We start from the raw sequence: 19,772 nt of genomic DNA on the forward strand, positions 1-19,772 counted from the left end.
GGGCGCCCACCCTGTCCTTGATGAAATTGGAAAAAATTCTCTCACCGCCCCTATTACCAAAATGGAGGTTTTTGCTGCCCTCAACTCCATGAAACCATACAAAGCACCTGGTCCAGATGGTTTTCACTGTATCTTTTTTAAACAATATTGGCACATTGTTGGTGATGACTTATTCCATTTGGTCCATTAAGCCTTCCTCACAGGTCATTTTGATCCGGAGATCTCAAACACTCTCATTGCACTCATTCCTAAAATTGATCCTCCCAACACTTACAAGGATTTTAGACCCATCAATCTCTGTAACATTGTCTACAAAATTATCACAAAAGTTTTGGTGCATCGGCTAAGGCCCATTCTTAACAATATTATTGGTCCCTATCAAAGCAGTTTTCTGCCTGGTAGGGGCACTTCTGATAACTCTATTGTTTTGCAGGAAATTATTCATTTCATGAGAAGATCCAAAAAGAAAGAAAGGATATGTAGCTTTCAAGCTTGATCTGGAAAAAGCTTTTGATAATGTTAATTGGGATTTTCTAAAATCTTGCCTTCATGATTTTGGCTTCCCGGACATCACCATAAAGCTTATCATGCATTGTGTTTCATCATCATCCTACTCTATTTTATGGAACGGAAACAAGATGCCACCTTTCAAACCTACCCATGGTCTCAGACAAGGTGATCCTCTTTCCCCGTATCTTTTCATCTTATGTATGGAAAAGCTTTCGGTTGCTATTAACAATGCTGTCATCCAAAGGAGTTGGGAACCTATTCACATCACTAATGAAGGGCCCAAGATATCACATCTTCTTTTTGCTGATGATGTCCTCCTCTTCACCAAAGCTAAAAGCTCCCAATTTCGCTTCATCACCAGCCTTTTTGATAGATTCAGTCGGGCTTCAGGTTTAAAAATTAATATTTCCAAGTCTAGAGCTTATTACTCTTCCGGCACGCCTAATAGCAAAATAAATAGTCTCACCACTATTTCCGAAATTCAAAGCACTACTTCTCTTGGTAAATATTTGGGTTTTCCAATGCTTCATGGGAGGCCTAAAAAAAGTGATTTCAATTTCATCATTGAGAAAATGCAAACTAGACTCGCATCTTGGAAGAATAGACTCCTAAATAGAACAGGTAGAGTGACTCTTGCAACCTCTGTTTTATCCTCTATTCCTACATACTACATGCAAATAAATTGGCTCCCTCAGAATATTTGTGATACTATTGACCAAACAACCCGCAATTTCATCTGGAAAGGCACTAATAACAAAGGGGTCCATTTGGTTAATTGGGATAAGATCACTAGGCCGAAATACCTCGGTGGCTTGGGCATTAGAAAAGCAAGAGATGCAAACACCTGTCTTCTAGGAAAGCTTGTTTGGGACATGGTCCAATCCACAGATAAATTATGGGTGAAACTCCTCTCTAACAAGTATTCAATTGGTTCCAACATTCTTCATGCAAATGCAAACAGTAGCAGCTCTCCATCTTGGTCCTCTATTATTCGAGCAACAAATGTTCTTAAAAGCGGGTACCATTGGCGAGCTGGTGCGGGAAACTCCTCTTTCTGGTTTAGCAATTGGAGCACTCACGGTTTCCTTGGTTCTCTTGTACCTATCATTGACATACATGATATCCACCTCACAGTTAAAGATGTTTTCGCCGCGAATGGTCATCAACAACACACTCAGATTCTCTACACAAACCTTCCCCAACATGTAGCTGATATCATAAACAACTCCCACATCAGATTCAATGCAACAGTTGATGACACTTTTATTTGGAGTCACAATAAAAATGGAATTTACACAACCAAAAGTGGGTACTCTTGGATTCTCTCTCTCTCGGAAACAACAACCATTATTAATTCTCATCAATCTTGGTCTTGGATTTGGAGATTGAAAATTCCAGAGAAGTACAAGTTCCTTATTTGGCTTGCCTGCCATAAAGCAGCCCCTACATTGTCTGTGCTTAACCACCGTCACATCGCTAATTCTGCAACTTGTTCAAGATGTGAGGACGAAGAGGAAACATTCTTGCACTGTGTTCGTGATTGTAGGTTTTCTACTGCAATCTGGCATAAATTTGGTTTCTCTAGTTCTGAATTCATAGGAACTTATTTTCCTAGAGGCTAGGCCTTCTTGTTCCTTTTTTGTTTCCTTCTGTTTTTTTCTGTTTTGTCTTAGCCATGTAACCAAAAAAAAAGAATAATACTTATACTATCCACTATTAACATATATTCCACCAATATAAATATAATAACAATAATAATAATAATAATAATAATAATAATAATAATAATAATAATAATAATAATAATAATAATAATAATAATAATAATCTAATAAAATGCAATAATTCACTCAAATAATAATTATGAAAAAGTGGGCGTTACAACTCTCCCCCACTTATAATATTTACGTCCTTGTAAATGTACCTTGTTCAAACAACTCTGGGTAAGATTCTCGCATCTTACTCTCCAATTCCCATGTCAAACTTTCACCAGCTGCTCCTCCCCAAACTACTTTCACAAGAGATATTTCCTCGCCTCTCAGCCTCTTCACTTCACGATCTTCTATCCTTACTGTAAGGTCTCGATGGTAAGGTTGTCCCTTACTTGCACATAATCTCTTGGAATCACATGGGATGGATCCGGCACATACTTCCGAAGTTGCGATACATGGAACACATCATTCAAGTTCGAAAGATGTGGTGGCAAACCCACCCTATAAGCAACTGTTCCAATCCTTTCTGAAATCTGATACTGACCAATAAATCTCGGAGTCAACTTTTTTGACTTCAATGCACGTCCAACACCGGTCACCGGAGTGACTCTCAAGAACACATGGTCTCCTTCTTGGAACTCAAGATCCTTTCTGCGCTTATCATGATAACTTTCCTGCCTATCCTATGACTCTTTCATCTTTTCTCTAATTAACTTTACCTTCTCGGTAGTCTGTTGGACAATTTCTGGTCCCAATACCACACTCTCACCTGTTTCAAACTAACATAACGGAGTCCTACACCTCCGACCATACAAAGCCTCGAAAGGTGCCATTCCAATACTAGCATGGTGACTGTTGTTGTAAGTGAACTCTATCAGAGGTAGATAACTATCCCAAGTTCCACCTTGCTCAAGCACACAAACCCTCAATAAATCTTCCAGCGACTGAATTGTCCTTTCCGACTGTCCATCTGTCTGCGGGTGGTACGCTGAACTCAACTTCAAATTAGTACCCAAAGCCTCATGCAAACTCTTCCAGAACCACGACGTAAACCTCAGATCTCTATGCGACACAATGCTCGATAGGACACCATGTAGCTTCACAACATCTTTAATATAAATCTCTGCTAACTGGGACACAGGAAAAGTAATATTAATTGGAATGAAATGAGCCGACTTCGTCAATCTATCTACGATCACCCAAATTGCATCATTCCCTTTGTTGGTATTCGGTAAACTCGTCACAAAATCCATGGATATACTATCCCATTTCCATTCCGGAATCTCTAGCGGTGTCAATAACCCAGCAGGTTTCTGATGCTCAACTTTCGACTTCTGACAAGTCAAACATGCATACACAAATTGTGCCACGTCGCGCTTCAAACCAGACCACCAAAACATTTTCTTCAAATCTTGATACATTTTAGCAGCTCCTGGATGAATACTCAAACTGCTTCTATGGCCTTCTTCAAGGATCATCTTCTTCATCTCATCATTATCAGGAATACAAATTCTTCCTCGAAACCTCAACACTCCTTGCTCATCAACCTTAAAGTCACTGTCTACAGCAGGATCGCTTGCAACCATTAAATCTACCAACTTCACATCTACTTTCTGCGCCTCTCTGATACTATCCAGAAATTCATTGTTGATCTTCAACATCCCCAATTTCACACTCTTTGGCGACACTTCACAAACCAAACTCATGTCTCTGAATTGTTCAAGCAATTCCATCTCTTTAACCATCATCGCCGACAAGTGTAAAGTTTTCCTACTCAATGCATCTGCAACAACATTAGCTTTTCCAGGATGATAATTCAACCCAAAATCATAGTCTTTTAGTAACTCGAGCCATCTCCTCTGCCTCATGTTCAACTCCTTTTGATCAAATAAATATTTCAGACTTTTATGATCACTAAACACTTCAAATCTGAAACCGTACAAATAGTGTCTCCAAATTTTCAACACAAAAACCACAGCAGCCAACTCTAAATCATGTGTAGGATAGTTCTTCTCATGTATCCTCAACTGTCTCGAAGCATAAGCCACTACCTTGCCATCTTGCATAAGCACACCACCTAAGCCCAACTTGGACGCATCACAATACACCACAAAAGGTTCATCGGGTTTTGGCAAAATTAAAACTGGAGCCGTCGTCAAACGTTTCTTCAACTCATTAAAATTGTTCTCACACTGAACATCCCACACAAAGGTTTTGCCTTTACACGTCAACTGTGTTAACGGAAGTGCTAACTTAGAAAATCCTTCTATAAATCTTCGATAATAACCTGCTAGCCCCAAAAAGCTTCTAACTTCGGTAACCGACTTTGGAGTCTCCCATCTTGATACTTCATCAACTTTGGATGGATCTACTGCAATACCACTACTAGAGATAATATGACCAAGAAAACTTACTTATTTCAACCAGAATTCACATTTAGATAACTTGGCATATAACTTCTTTTCTTTCAATACTTGCAGGACGATCTTCAAATGTTCAGCATGCTCTTCTTCAGACTTCGAATATATCAAAATATCATCTATGAATACAACCACGAAACGATCCAAATAGTCATGAAAAATGCGATTCATGTACTCCATAAACACACCTGGTGCGTTAGATACTCCAAACGGCATTACAGAATATTCATAATGTCCGTAACGCGTCCTAAAGGCCGTTTTCTGAATATCCTCATCCTTCACTTTAATCTGATGATAACCTGACCTCAAGTCAATTTTGCTAAATACACGTGCACCCACTAGCTGATCCATCAAATCATCAATTTTGGGAAGGGGGTATCTATTCTTTATCGTTACTTTGTTCAACTGACGATAGTCAATGCACAATCTCATACTTCCGTCCTTCTTCTTTACTAGCAACACTGGTGCTCCCCAAGTTGATACACTTGACCTTATAAACTTCTTGTCTAACAATTCTTCTAACTGTTTCTTTAATTCTGCTAACTCTGAAGCTGACAAACGATAAGGCGTCATAAACACAGGCTTCGTTCCTGGAACAAGATCAATAGTAAATTCAACTTCTCTCTCTGGCGGCACGTCAGGAATTTCATCAGGAAATACTTCTAGAAATTCACACACAACTTGCAACTTATCAATCTTCGTCTGGTTCTCAATGGACAAGGACGCCATCAAAGAAAACAATTGACTCCCATCAAGCATCAGCTGCTTCAACTGCTTAGTAGTTATAAATTCGGTCTTCGCTTCCTCTTCTGGAGAAGAAAACCGCACCGTCTTGTTGAAACAATTTATGTGAGCGTAATTATACTCTAACCAATTCATACAAAGAATTACATCCATTCCTTTCAATGGCAAACAAATTAGATCCATAGCAAAATCTCTACCAAACATAGACAAAGGACAACTCAAACATACTCGAGAGGTAGTTACCGAACCATTAGATGGGGTTTCGACAACCATCTCTCCATTCATTGGTGACACATCAAGACTCAACCTCGAAGCACAATCAGTAGCAATAAAACAATGTGTGGCACCAGTATCTATGATAGGAATTAAAGGAATATTATTAATGAAACAAGTACCTCTGATCAAACGGTCCTCACTAGCTGTCTGAGTACCAGCTAAAGCAAACACTTTACCCTTAGCCGGGGCCTTCTTTGGTTCAGTACACTGAGCAAAAATGTGCCCCTTTCCACCACAATTGAAACAAATAATGTCGTCGTGCTTGCATTCTGAAACCGTATGCCCCTTGACGCCACAACGGAAGCACCCTTTTTCCTCATTAGCACCACAAGCATTACTCTTGTGACCTTTTTCTCCACATTTGAAACAAACAATCCCAACAGGAGTCTCATTCTTCTTAGGTCTTCCCTCATCATTCACCCTTTTCTTGCCCTTATCAGCTGGAGCACTATAAGGCTTCCCACGATTCTGTTGCTGTTTACCCCTCCTCTCAGTCATAATCTTATAATGAGCCTTTGAATCATCTTCATAGATTCTACATCTGCTCACCAAAGCAGAAAAGTCACGGATTTGTTGGTAACCAATGGCTCGCTTAATATCAGCACGCAAACCATTCTCAAACTTGATACACTTAGATAACTCAGTATTGTCTCTGGTATAGTGTGGATAGAACTGAGCCAGCTCCACAAACTTCGATGCATACTCTGTCACCGACATGTTTCCTTGCTTCAGCTCAAGGAACTCGATCTCTTTCCTTCCGCGAACATCTTCAGGAAAATATCTGTTTAGGAACTCTTCCCTAAACACAACCCAAGTAATAACCGCATCATTCTGCTCTAGGGTAGGTTGAACGCTCACCCACCAGTCATCAGCTTCCTCGGCCAGCATGTGCGTACCAAATCGCACCTTCTGATCATCAGTACATTGCATAACTCTTAAAATTCTTTCAACCTCTTTGAGCCACGTCTGTTCCCCATCAGGGTCGTATCTTCCTTTGAAAGTAGGAGGATGATTCCTCAGAAAGGTCTCCAACATTCTCACATCAGATTAACACCAGCACTAGCATTTGGATGTTGTCCCACAGCTTGGGCTACAGCTTCCAAAGCAGCAGCAATCGCATCATCATTTCTTCCAGCCATTCTAGTCCTCTTATAACAGATAAGGTTTGCAGCCTCCAGGTCTCTACTCTACGCAACACACAACAATTAAAATAACATAATAATGGTATTCCAACTGCTAAAAGACACAACTCGACTCTCTACTTGGCCGGACGGACCGACCTGCTCTGATACCAATTGTAACACCCCGTTTTCCCAACTTAAAAATTTCATAAAAATTATCAGAGTTTATCATCAAACGGAGCATCACATACATCATTTTCAACAATTATAGTAAAAGGAATACTATTTATTTGAGCAACCTGTCTTATAAAATTCAATAATCGAATGCAGCGGAATTTAGTTTACATCATCTCATAAAATCCTTGGCATTAAAAGGCCACAACTTAACATCTCAATTAGTCTTCATAAAATACTTCAACATTATTAAAATAAAATACGTAACAAGGAAAAACAAACATCAGACAATCCCCATCCCGTTACGTATCAGAGCATCCAAGACACGACGTGAGGAGTCTACTCACGAACACAGCTAGACCTGGTTACCTGCAAGTTACTCATACGAAGGGCAACATTTTCAAGAAGAAGGGGTGAGATTTCACATTCATTAATTAACAAATAATAATTCATAAAAAGATAACCAACAGCATATATCTAACATTAATATCATCATTTTAACAACATTTAACAAAGCTAAGTAGTCAACAACTTCATAGTTACCAAAAGCAACATATTCATTTTTATAACTCATCATTTATATCATTTATTAAAGTTAGGACAGCAACAACAACGGCAAGACAGCAACATCATCACATCATTCATCATTTATTATAAGTTATGATGACTCTACAATGCAACAACAACTCCAACAACAACTTAGACAACTTCAACATGCATGTGGTACCACCAGGGCATTAAGCCCCCATCGCTAAGGTCATATTTGGACTTGTCGGGCATTAAGCCCCCATCGCTAAGGTCATAAGAACCTGTCGGGCATTAAGCCCCCATCGCTGACTATGCATCAACTCGACTCTAAATGCAACAACTTCATTTTTCATGATAAATTCATTAATAATTACTCACAAGGATTTCATCACATCAAACAGCATCTACTGGAACAACGATTAAGTCAACAACATTTTTCATTTATACATCAGAACCTATTCCATCAAGGAAACAAGTCAAAACTGCAACAATTTGCGAAACAGCAGGTCTGTACTACACTAACTCGCAGTGGCGAGCTAAACTACTCGCAATGGCGAGTTCATCAGGGGAACTCGCAGTTGCGAGGAAAGCTACTCGCAATGGCGAGCTCAACGGGGTTGGTCGCAGTTGCGAGTGGGAACGCTCGCAGTTGCGAGCGATGACAGAACAGGGTTCTGTCGCAGCTCTGCAACACATCTCAATCATCCAATTATCACTACCCAGGCCCCCAATTCATTATAAATCAACATCTAAACGTTTTCTATGACTAATTAACATCTTTTTACATCAAACTACATCAAAGTTCACTTAATTCCTCCACTTTTAATGATTTTTGACCTAATCCCAATCCCTTAAACCTACAACAATTGACCACTTCCTATGAATCAAGACTTGTTAATAATGAGAGTTAGTCCCACCCTTACCTTAGATTATCTTCCTGAAATCCAACAGCCACGGTCTTCGTTCTTAGGGTTATCTCTGACTTCTCTTCTTTCTCTCCTCTTTTCTCAGTTGTACGCGTTCTAACTTTTCTTTCTCACTTACAGATTTTATTCTTTCCCTAATTGCTCTTCTCACCACAATCCTACTCTTTCCCCTTTTAATTAATTATTTCTGCTAATAATAATATTTCTCCCCCACTTAAGAATAATACTTATACTATCCACTATTAACATATATTCCACCAATATAAATATAATAACAATAATAATAATAATAATAATAATAATAATCTAATAAAATGCAATAATTCACTCAAATAATAATTATGAAAAAGTGGGCGTTACAATAACCACTAGTAGATTTTGTCTCATCTGAATCAGAGATCCAGTTAGCATCGCTATACCCTTCTAGTACAGCGGGAAATCCACTATATACAATACCATAATTCATGGTACCTTTCAAATATTTCATAAGTCTAGCAAGTGCTTGCCAGTGATCCTGACTCGGGTTATGAGTATATCTACTCAAACGACCTACTGCATATGCAATATCAGGTCGAGAAAAATTCATCAGATGTAGTAAGCTCCCAATTACTTGAGAATGTTGATTCTGGTTAACAAGATCACCTCTATTTTTCACTAATTTAGAATTAGCATCATAAGGGGTACTCACAGGATTAGAGTCAAAATGACCAAACTTTTTAAGAAGTTTCTCAACATAATGTTGTTGGGATAGTATTATACTATCACCCTTCCTTATGATTCTTACTCCCAAAATAACACTTGCTTCACCCATGTCTTTCATATCAAACTTAGATGAAAGAAAAGATTTAGTTCTGATCACAATATCAATGCAAGTACCAAAAATGAGCATGTCATCCACATATAAGCATATAATAACATGTTCTCCATCCAAAGATTTAACATAAACACATTTATCAACTTCAATAGAGGAGAAACCATCACTAATCAAAATTTCATTAAATTTTTCATGCCATTGTTTTGGTGCTTGTTTCAAACCATATAAAGATTTAAGGAGTTTACACACCTTTTTCTCTTGACCAGAAACTACACATCCTTCAGGTTGAGCCATATAAATTTCCTCTTCTAAATCACCATTTAAAAATGCAGTTTTTACATCCATTTGATGTATAACAAGTTTATAAATAGAGGCTAAAGCTATTAAAATCCGAATTGAGGAAATTCTCGTTACTGGAGCAAAAGTATCAAAATAATCAATGTTTTCTTTTTGAGAAAAACCTTTTGCAACTAAACGAGCTTTGTATTTATCGATTGACCCATCAGGATTATATTTTCTTTTAAAAATCCATTTGCAACCAATAGTTTTTGATCATGGAGCTAAATCGACTAAAATCCAAGTTTTGTTTTTGGTAATAGAATCAATTTCGGTTTTAATAGCTTCTTTCCAAAATTTTGAATCAGAAGAAGAAATAGCTTCATGAAAAATTTTAGGCTCATTATCAACAAGATAAATATAAAAATCACTTCCGAAGGATGTCTCTTTTCTTTGTCGTGTACTTCTCCTTAATTCCTCATTAGGACCTTCAAAATTAATTTCTAAAGGTTGCTTAGAGCTACCTTCAAATTTAGATTTCAAAGGAAAAATATTTTCAAAAAATTCAGCATTCTTAGTTTCCATAATTGTATTGCAATCTAAAACATCACTTTTCAAAACAAGAACCTATAGGCAGCACTATTTTGAGCATATCCTATAAACATACAATCAGATGTTTTAGATCCTAACTTTCTTTTCTTAGGTTCAGGTAACATGACTTTAGCAAGACACCCCCACACTCTTAAATATTTCAAGCTTGGTTGATGACCTCTCCAAAGTTCATATGGTGTCTTACCGGTAGTTCTATGAGGTATTCTATTTAATAAAAAAACATGCAGACAATAAAGCTTCACCCCAAAGATTATTAGGAGCATGAGAACTAACTAGCATAGAATTCATCATTTCTTTTAAAGTCCTATTTTTCCTTTCATCTACGCCATTAGATTCAGGAGAATAAGGAGGAGTTATTTCATGTATAATGCCTTCTTTTTCACAAAATTCATTAAATGCAATATACTCACCACCAAGATCAGATCTAACTCTTTTAATTTTCTTATTTAATTGATTCTCTACTTCAGCTTTATAAGATAAAAACATGTCAAACGCTTCATCTTTATGCCTTAATAAATAAACCTTAGTGTATCTAGAGAAATCATCTATAAAAGTCACATAATAACATTTACCACCTCTTGTTGGAGTTTGCTTTAAATCTCCTAAATCAGTATGAATTAAATCAAGCAAATTAGATTCACGTTGCACAGGTGGACATGTCTTTTTGGTTAATTTACATTCAACACAAACATCACATTTATCATGTTGTTTATCACCAAGAGAAATTATACCAAGACGATCTAATTTAAAAACATATGAAGAACTAATATGTCCTAATCTAGCATGCCAAATATCATATGAATCAACCAAACATGCAGAGGAAATATTTTTATTCATAATTGTAGAGATATCCAACACAAATAAACCATTACTATAAAATCCTTTGCCTACAAAGCCCCCACATTTTGAAAGTAAAACTTTGTCTGATTCGAACTTAACTGTTACACCCGCTTTGCTCAATATAGACACAGATACCAAATTATGATGATGATGATGATGATGATGATAATAATAATAATAATAATAATAATAATAATAATAATAATAATAATAATAATAATAATAATAATAATAATAAAAATAATAATAAAGATAATAACAGTTGCAATCACGTATGAGACCAAGTGAATGAACAGTAATGTTTCAATTTCAAAAGGCAAATATATAACAATATGAGTTACGGCAATTTATTTTTGTCAATTAATTATTGAATGAAAGTTGTGTACCTTGTAGAAGGTCTGCGCTAATTATGCAATCACCGAAACTTTAACTTGCGGTCACAGTTATAACCGATAAATTCCAAGATTGTTGTACCTGATGTGTAAACAGAAACCGCAACACAGCAACTTTAAATAATAACGCAGCAACCACAACTTTGAATAACACCGTAGCCACTGCAACTTCAAATAACAACGAACCAGATTCTGCAAAACAAACTAGAAAGTAAACCCGTAAATTGAACACGTTAGTATTAACCTGGGGCGTCACGAAGACTGTCCTTGGAATTTATCCGCCTGAATGTGCGCAAACTCCCCAGGATTCAACAGGTCCTTCTCCAAGTTATGGAGGTTACAGAACAGCAAGAATGATAATTTTATCAGGCAGATGTTTCTCTCAGGAAGTAAAATTGGAAGAGAAGAAAACAAAGTTGTGAGGTATCGGTTTTAATTTTTGTTGCTACTGATCAAAAACTTGAGAAGAATAGTGTTTAACTTATATGTATTTACACGTGAAAAGAAGTTGTAATATATTAGCAAGTACCTGCTTAGTCATGCTAAAATAAAGGCATAATAATAGCTCAAAATTAACGTTGTGAAGAAATGGTAACAACCTTGACTTAGTAAGCAATTTAAATGTGCTTTAATAATAGTTATTTGCAATGACTCAGCCGGTAATTGCTCAAATGAATTATTTAAGAAATGGCAACATAGTAGCACATGATCAGGACAATATAACTTTTGAAATATAAATAATATTCTAAAAATTACAACACATGTATCGTGCTATTGGGTATTCAAACATTCACCACGTCCTGGTGCTCCAAAAAGAGTTGGATACTTAGATTACCAATCTAATCTAAGAATACCATAATTTTAACTTTCAATTTATTTCTTGTCAAATTTCTTTAAAAAAAAAACTTATATTTATTATGTTAGATTAAAATTATAGGTCCATTAGAAAAAATATTAAAATAACAGGTGAGGCTCAATATCATTCTTGGCCCTTCCCACCAGTTAGTTTATAACTTATAGCCCTGCTCATGACATGATCTCTCATACAATGATACACATATGTACAAGTGATATTTTTTTTTCCTTCTTTCCATTTCTATAGAAATATAATATGTTTTTCCTTTATCATTCGTCGAAAATTATTTTTCTTTTTAATGACTCCTCCCATAGATAACATAAGAAGAAAAAAAATCAAAATAGAGTGTATCCGTTTTATTTTTCATGATTAAAAAACTTTATACTTTATTTAGTATTTTTTTTTAACCGATTTAGACTTTCAATTTTATCTCGCAAGCCTAAGGGGTATTCAACCTACTAAAATATTAAAACTACCTTCTAATAAAGAAGACAAATGAAAGGGATGCAATATAATTATCTAATCAAACACTCATATAGTTTTTCTTATATATACTGTAATAGCATACTAGTAAAGAACAAATATTAATTTAAAGGACATTTATCAAATGATTAGGTTAGCGTGCTTGAGTTGAACAACAAAGACCAACAACAAATTTATGTCATTGAATAATAGCAAGGGGATGGAAATGTACTTTATATGATAATCATATTCATATTTCATTATTCATATACAGGAGTACATCAACGTGGGAGATGGAAGCCCCGCAAGGAGGGTGTAGACGGTGGATGAGCCACGATCGTAGCATTGTTACAAAACCAACGTGGCACAATCTGCCACCACAGATATGTTTTAATGAATAGCCCCACACACATTGCTACCTTTTCAATTCTATAAATTATTTCAACTGCTCTCTCATACGTTTCATAATTGTTGGGTTTTAGACATGACAACATATACAAACATGCACTAACCTTTCTCCACCTCGTTGTCTAGTCTCATTCCTCAAACACTAACTAGGTAGCTATAACCACCACCGTCAAAAACAAAGGTAGCTATAATAACCATTTCAATTTTCATGTGCTTATTTAATTTGTTGTCTTGCTAGCTAGCTTTTTCTTGTGTAACATTTTCGTGCATTGTTTATTTTATAGTAGCATTGTGGACAAAAACATTCACTAGTTAGATATGGGAAGAACTCCTTGTTGTGAGAAAGTAGGGCTGAAAAGGGGTAGATGGACAACAGAAGAAGATGAGATCTTGTCAAAATACATTCAAGTCAATGGAGAAGGTTCTTGGAGGTCATTGCCAAAGAATGCAGGTATGAGTAGTAGTTAATTAAATTAATAATGATACTATATATTAGAGGCCAAATGTATTTAGTTTGAGAGAATAGTTTTTATACATCGTAAACTTTTTACATTGTCAATCAATCACAAACCATCATTTGCATGATTAAAAGTCAATCTTTCTTAATCATTGAAAGATTACGACTGATTGTACATTGTCGGCGTATATAAATTAAATTATTATTTAAAGTTTGAACTATTTTTTTTTTATTTATAGTGGGTTTGTTAATATTTCAATGACAAACTACTATGTCGTTATATATTTTTGAATAAATTACTTTGTGTTAGTATTTTGGTAGTGAGCAGGGTTTGAACCCCGGACCTTGCATATATTATGCATTGTCCAAACCAACTGAGTTAAGCTCACGGCTTCATTTTTAACTGGCATTTTATTTGGGAATTTGAAGGATTATTAAGGTGCGGGAAGAGTTGTAGACTAAGATGGATTAACTATTTGAGAACTGACCTCAAAAGAGGAAACATATCTGCTCAAGAGGAAGACACCATTGTGAAGCTCCACACTACTTATGGTAACAGGTTTGTGCTGCTTGCATTGAATATTATAGTTTTAATTATAGATGAAAATAAGTTTACCAACTTTAGCACTTTTCTTAAAGAAAAATTTACCCTTTTTATTTAGGATCATTCTTGCCCACGTATATTTAGCCTATGTCTTTATTTGTAATAATGTAGATGGAGACTACTACCCATCAAATTTAAGAGTTTTTTTATTTTATGAAAAATACAAATTTGAGAGTTGACCGTAGGATGTGGGTATGGCATGGTAGCTATTTTTTTTTTTGTAACTTTGTCGTTAATTTCCTTCAAAAAAAACTTTGTCATTAATTATTTCTTGGTAACTAACTTTGTCATTAATTGATCTAAATTTGTCATTCATAACTTTAGAATTGCTTTTTCTAGGTTCTACTGGAATTTACATTTTATTTAATTCACATTACCAACACAAAATTAATATTCCACGTGATCTCTTATTCATTTTCTTTTCCACACTCTTCATTTACATATTTTAAAGTTAGGGTTAAAAGTGAGAGCTTGCCGGATACTACGGGGAAGCTGTTTTTTTGTCTATTTTAATTTTCCCATCACTTGCAAAATGCGTGGCTTTATTAAAAAATTTAAAATACTCGTGTCAGGTTGTCATTGTTTCCAATTAAACTGGAATAATTTTTCAATAAAAAGTAAACTGCAATGTTGTACCTTTGTTTTTTCGTAAGAAAAATCCAGTATCGTACGTACCTATGTTTTGGAATAATTCGTGGGCCCTAAAACCCACCCTCTATTATTGTACCTAAAATAATAACGTGTAGTGTTTTTTTACCACTAATTAATAACGTGTACTTTTTTATTTACCCAAAATAATAACGTGTAGAATTTTTTACTGATATAATAACGTGTAAATAAACAATAGTATTCTTTTTTAGACATGTGCTAATGACACCTCTCCAAATAAAACTACTAAATTGTTATTTTGAATGAAATAATATAATCTTTAGTTTCATTGAACAATTTTTTTTTTTTAAATAAATTTTGTTGACACTAATCACACCAAAAAGTTATTCCTGGATCCGCTCCTCAACAAACGAATGTCAGAAATTAACTGAAGTCTAAAATAACCTGCAAACTATTCTTATACTGGTATAAAACAGTACTATTATAGTAATTTCAAAGACTATGATTGTTTCCTCAAAAAATAATAAGTACTAGTAATTTCAAGGACATATTTTTAACCAGTTATTTCTGCTGCCGGATTTTCTTTATAATGTCCTAATAAAGGCCAACAGTAGTACTGATGAATAGGGTTGGGAATATGCCAGGTCAGGCCAGACTTTGATAGGCCCGAGCCTGACCTACGAAAAAAATTGTAAGCCTGAGTCTGGCCTATAGCTTTTCATAGGCCTATTGTTTTGACCTGGCCTGACATATCTAAAAGTCTGGCCTAGCCTGAAAGCCTATTTACAGGCCTACTTATTATAAAAGTCATTAAACATTCTATTTTATCTACTTTTAAATAGGCTAAATACACCCTCCGGTCACTAATATAAGCAAAAATCCAATTTCTAGGTTCATTCAATTAATGATGTATGTAGTCTTTATTATAGGCTACATACATCATTTATTGAATGAACCTAGAAAGTGGATTTTTGCTTATATTAGTGACCGGAGGGTGTAGGCTTTAAAGCCTATTTCATTGTAATGCTTGTCTACCATTATAAGGCCTTAAAGCCTATATTTAAAAAGTCTATTATTTGAGTTGTTTCTTTATTTTTATGCTTAATATAAATTATATTTTATTATAAATAAAAAATAAATTTTAATAACATGCATAAACAGGCCGGCCTATTAGGTTTCGTAGGCTTTTTTGATAGCCTAAGCTTGACCTATTTACTTAAATAGGATTTTTCAAAAGCCTAAGCCTAGCCTTTTTAATAAACAGGCCAGGTCAGACCAGGCTTAAACAAGCCAGATCGTAGGCCCCTGTAGGCCGGTCTGGCCTATTCCCAACCCTACTGATGAATTGATAAACGTGCACAAAATGATAATTGGGGTATATTTGTCCTAGTGGTCTTGTTTCGATCTAATATCTCTTAACTAATAATTCTCTCTCATCAAAATAATTTATTTTAATTATTTATTTATTATTCTCTTTCATCTAAAATACACAAATGTCACCAAAGTCACCAAAACTTCAAGTCACTCAAATATTTTCCCATTCGTCCTGCTGACAATAGTATTCAACTAAGTGTATTTTACTCTCTCTCTTTTTATGTAAAACATTTTTCTTGAGAAGCAAGATCATCACTTTACTTTTCCTCCCTCTATTTTAAAGATTTTGTTGGATAATTTAAAGAGTGTCAGAGTAACACTGAACTACTCCCGTGTTCTTCTATCAAATATTCTTTTTTTCATATTCATTGAATAACCGATGTATTTGAACTATATTATAAATATATATTAATTATCAATGGATTTTTTTTTATATATATAAAACTTAAAAAGTAATGATTTCTTAAGAAACATTGACATTGGCACTATACTTGGTTGAAGTAGACAAATAATTAGCATGAAAGCCAACTGTTTTCCTATAAAGTATTTTATTTTTTGGATCATGTTAAGAAATATTAAAGATTCTCTCAAAAAGAAAAACAAATATCATAAGGACAGTTTTTTAAAGTAAAAAGAATGATAAATTTTATATAGAAGATTTTAGTTTTACAGAATTATGTAGAAGAAGTTAATTTCTTTAGTTTTAATATATTGAATGCAGAATTCTTAAGATAATTTTTTTTTAACAAGTGCCTTAAGTAATTAGCATTTTCCTTATTTTTTTAAGTAGGAAAAAGATATTTGTGTGTGACATATAAAAACATATAATGCATAAAGTAGTTACGTTAGCATAGCTCGGTTGGTAATATAATATACGGAGATTAAGATTTGAACCCTAGATTTTCTACTTATTCAACGATACAAACGGATAGAGTACTCTAAACAAACACTGAGTAGTACTATTTTTTGATGGAGATATTAAAGTTGTCCCCGTCTTTTTTGGGCACTTTAAAAATCATGGATTAATTATTATAATAATGCCCACATGCCTAACAATTTGGTGAAACATTAAATGAGGTTCATGCTAGTAGTACGTATTATTTTTTGGAAGCAAACAAAAAAAATCACAAATTGGTCTTTGAATATGGGTTTGGATTATTTTCTTAATAGTAACAAACATCATTTTGCTAATAAATTTTGGCATAAAGTGGTGGTACGGAACAAAACAAGTGAAAAAGAATATACTAGTATATACACAAGGAAGAAATTATGATTTGAAGTTTATTGGGTTTGTGTGATTTTCAGGTGGTCCATGATAGCTAGCCACTTGCCAGGAAGAACGGACAATGAAATTAAAAACCATTGGAATTCTCACCTCAGCAGAAAAATCTACAGTTTCTCAAAAATTTCCACAACTATAGAGCCAAAGATCATGGATGTTCGTCCTCCTAAGCGTAAATGTGGTAAAACAAGTCGTTGGGCCATGAAGAAGAACAAAAGCTACAAAAAACAAACCGTTATTAATACTAAAGAAAATTATATTGAACCAGAAGTTCAAATTCCACGTACTCCTTCACTAGATTGTGAAGTTGTTACAGAGAAAATAATTGATGACGTGGAGGTAAAAACAACACATGATGAGAAAGAAACAACGTATGAATTATGTGACGACATCTTAGGGCTGAGTGAGTTGTTAGATGACATTAATGAAGACAGTGGGGCATTGTGCATAAGTACTCATGTCAAGACAATGGAAAATTGTTTGCTGGAAACAAGTGGGTCTGTTTCAAATTTAAGTCAAGAGAGAGAAATGATGGGTGATGGAGGTGAAGAAAATGAAAGAACAACCAATGATGATGGAGACAGTCTTAAATATAATTTGGTTTCATGTGAAGACCCCGAAAGTAGTGTGAACCAAACCTCAAATAACGGTGAAAGTGGAGAATGGTCTTTGAATATGGGTTTAGATTTGGATGATAAATGGAATTGGGAGAGTGTGATGGAATTTAGTGTTGATGATAATAGTAATAGGGAGCATAAAGATAATCTTTTGAATTGGTTGTGTGAAGATGATGATTGGGAAGGTGATAGTAAGAGTTTGGGAGAGATAGATCCTCAGAAACAAAATGATTTGATTGCTTGGTTTCTCTCTTGAAAAAACAATGAAGGCATGAGCGTGTTCTGGTTTGAATGTTTAGGGTTTTTTCTTTTGTATGGCTTTTAGTGAGTAGCTCATTTTTTACGTTGCCAATTTAGTGTAGCTTTTTGAAAAATTTGTTATTGTAAAATAAATAATAAAACGTGAATACAAAATAATAAAAGTGAGTGGTGACTTTTTTGGATTGATTAATCTTTTGATTCACAAGTACTGCAACAGATTATTATTAAATAAAATGTAAATAAGGATGTTCATGTGTTACAAATAATTACATAGTATGAGAATATTAGAAGACGCTTAGTTTATGTGGATATTTGCTTTCACCTATGGAGTATCTCACCAAGTGGTTTCTTCGGATAAAGAAACAAATATAAAAGGAGAAAAGGAACTAAAGATGGATTAGGTTAAGAAGACACCACAAACCAAAAAAATTGATAAATCAACGAGGATTCATCATAATGGTAAAGATATGAGCATTGATAAGATAGATGTTAGATTCAAGAACTAAAGAGAAGTTAATGCTCACATTCATCATTATTAAAAAGAGAAGTTTTAATTAAATTTTAAAGTTGATCTTAAGTAAGAAATTACATGAATACTTACTTGTAGAAATTACAAAGCTCTTCTAAATTAAGATGGATCATAACTTTTTCGTAAAAAATAAATTAAATGCGCATATCTCTTAGCTAATTTGGGTTGTGATACTTAGAGTTGTCAAATGGACCGGCCCAGTCCAGTCTGTCTTTGTCTGGTGGGCCAGCTCACACAAATGGGTCAAAGGGGGTCAGCCCACTTTATTCATAAGTTGTCAAAATGGAGCTCAGCCCAATTAGTAGTGGGCTACACAGCCCGATGAATCGGCCCGTCCCTTATTTCAAAATGTATTATTTTATTTTTTTATAAAAATAGTGATGCTAAGAACAATAATTCTACATATCACATACTTCGCATGTGTTATTGTTCTCTACTTCTACGATATTTTATTTTGTTTTGGTGTCTATGAAGTATTTGATTTATTTTTAGATGTTCTCTAAAAAGACATTTATTTGGTAGTGAAAAGCGAAAAAAAAAAATGAAATGAAGACCTAATAAAATCACAACAATGAGCTAAATTCTTTTATGATGTACTATGTAAAGGGCCTTTTTCTCATGAGTGGGGATCCATTGACTCTAAGAGTAAGTCTAAAGACTTACTCCAAATCTTAACCCTTCATCTTAATAATAATTAATGGCTACAATTGATTACTAATAATTCCTATGTGTGGTTAACTCAGGAGCATTGCATTGTATTGGTGCACTTCATTCATCCCTTTCAGGTTCCATGACAATGGCGCACACACAGCCCTTCGTCTACCAACGCATATGGCTTAAATATTTCATATTTTAGAATTTTAATTTTCAATATCATTTTATTCTTCTCTAGGAAATCGATTCATTCTTTTTAGGTTTTTTTTTTGGTAGAAGGTTTTATTTTAATCCATTCATTTATTAATGAAATT

General features: G+C 34.7%; 1 protein-coding gene across 2 annotated transcripts; it reads left to right on the forward strand.

Annotated features, from left to right (window-relative positions):
* Positions 1 to 12,935: 12,935 nt before the first annotated feature.
* On the forward strand, positions 12,936 to 18,465 carry LOC146957552 (uncharacterized). Of its 2 annotated transcripts, none has more exons than XM_085737128.1 (4): positions 12,936 to 13,252; positions 13,356 to 13,522; positions 13,958 to 14,087; positions 17,421 to 18,465. In XM_085737128.1, the coding sequence occupies exons 2-4, from the start codon at positions 13,390 to 13,392 to the stop codon at positions 18,268 to 18,270; spliced, it is 1,113 nt and encodes a 370-aa protein (XP_085593254.1). In that variant the 5' UTR covers positions 12,936 to 13,252; positions 13,356 to 13,389; the 3' UTR covers positions 18,271 to 18,465. The 2 variants fall into 2 exon arrangements, with proteins under 2 accessions (XP_085593254.1, XP_085593256.1); XM_085737130.1 differs by having other exon boundaries at positions 13,128 to 13,252; positions 13,359 to 13,522.
* Positions 18,466 to 19,772: the final 1,307 nt, after the last annotated feature.

Source organism: Medicago sativa, chromosome 1, assembly GCF_051527215.1.
Source record: "Medicago sativa cultivar Bolivia chromosome 1, Bolivia_mono, whole genome shotgun sequence".
Taxonomy (NCBI): domain Eukaryota; kingdom Viridiplantae; phylum Streptophyta; class Magnoliopsida; order Fabales; family Fabaceae; genus Medicago; species Medicago sativa.

Bases quoted from the DNA above. Each gene is read 5' to 3' on its own strand.
- LOC146957552 (XM_085737128.1), top strand. From the start codon at position 13,390: ATGGGAAGAACTCCTTGTTGTGAGAAAGTAGGGCTGAAAAGGGGTAGA. The intron at 13,523-13,957 runs GTATGAGTAGTA...GGGAATTTGAAG, and splicing joins GTCATTGCCAAAGAATGCAG to GATTATTAAGGTGCGGGAAG. The intron at 14,088-17,420 runs GTTTGTGCTGCT...TGTGATTTTCAG, and splicing joins CACACTACTTATGGTAACAG to GTGGTCCATGATAGCTAGCC.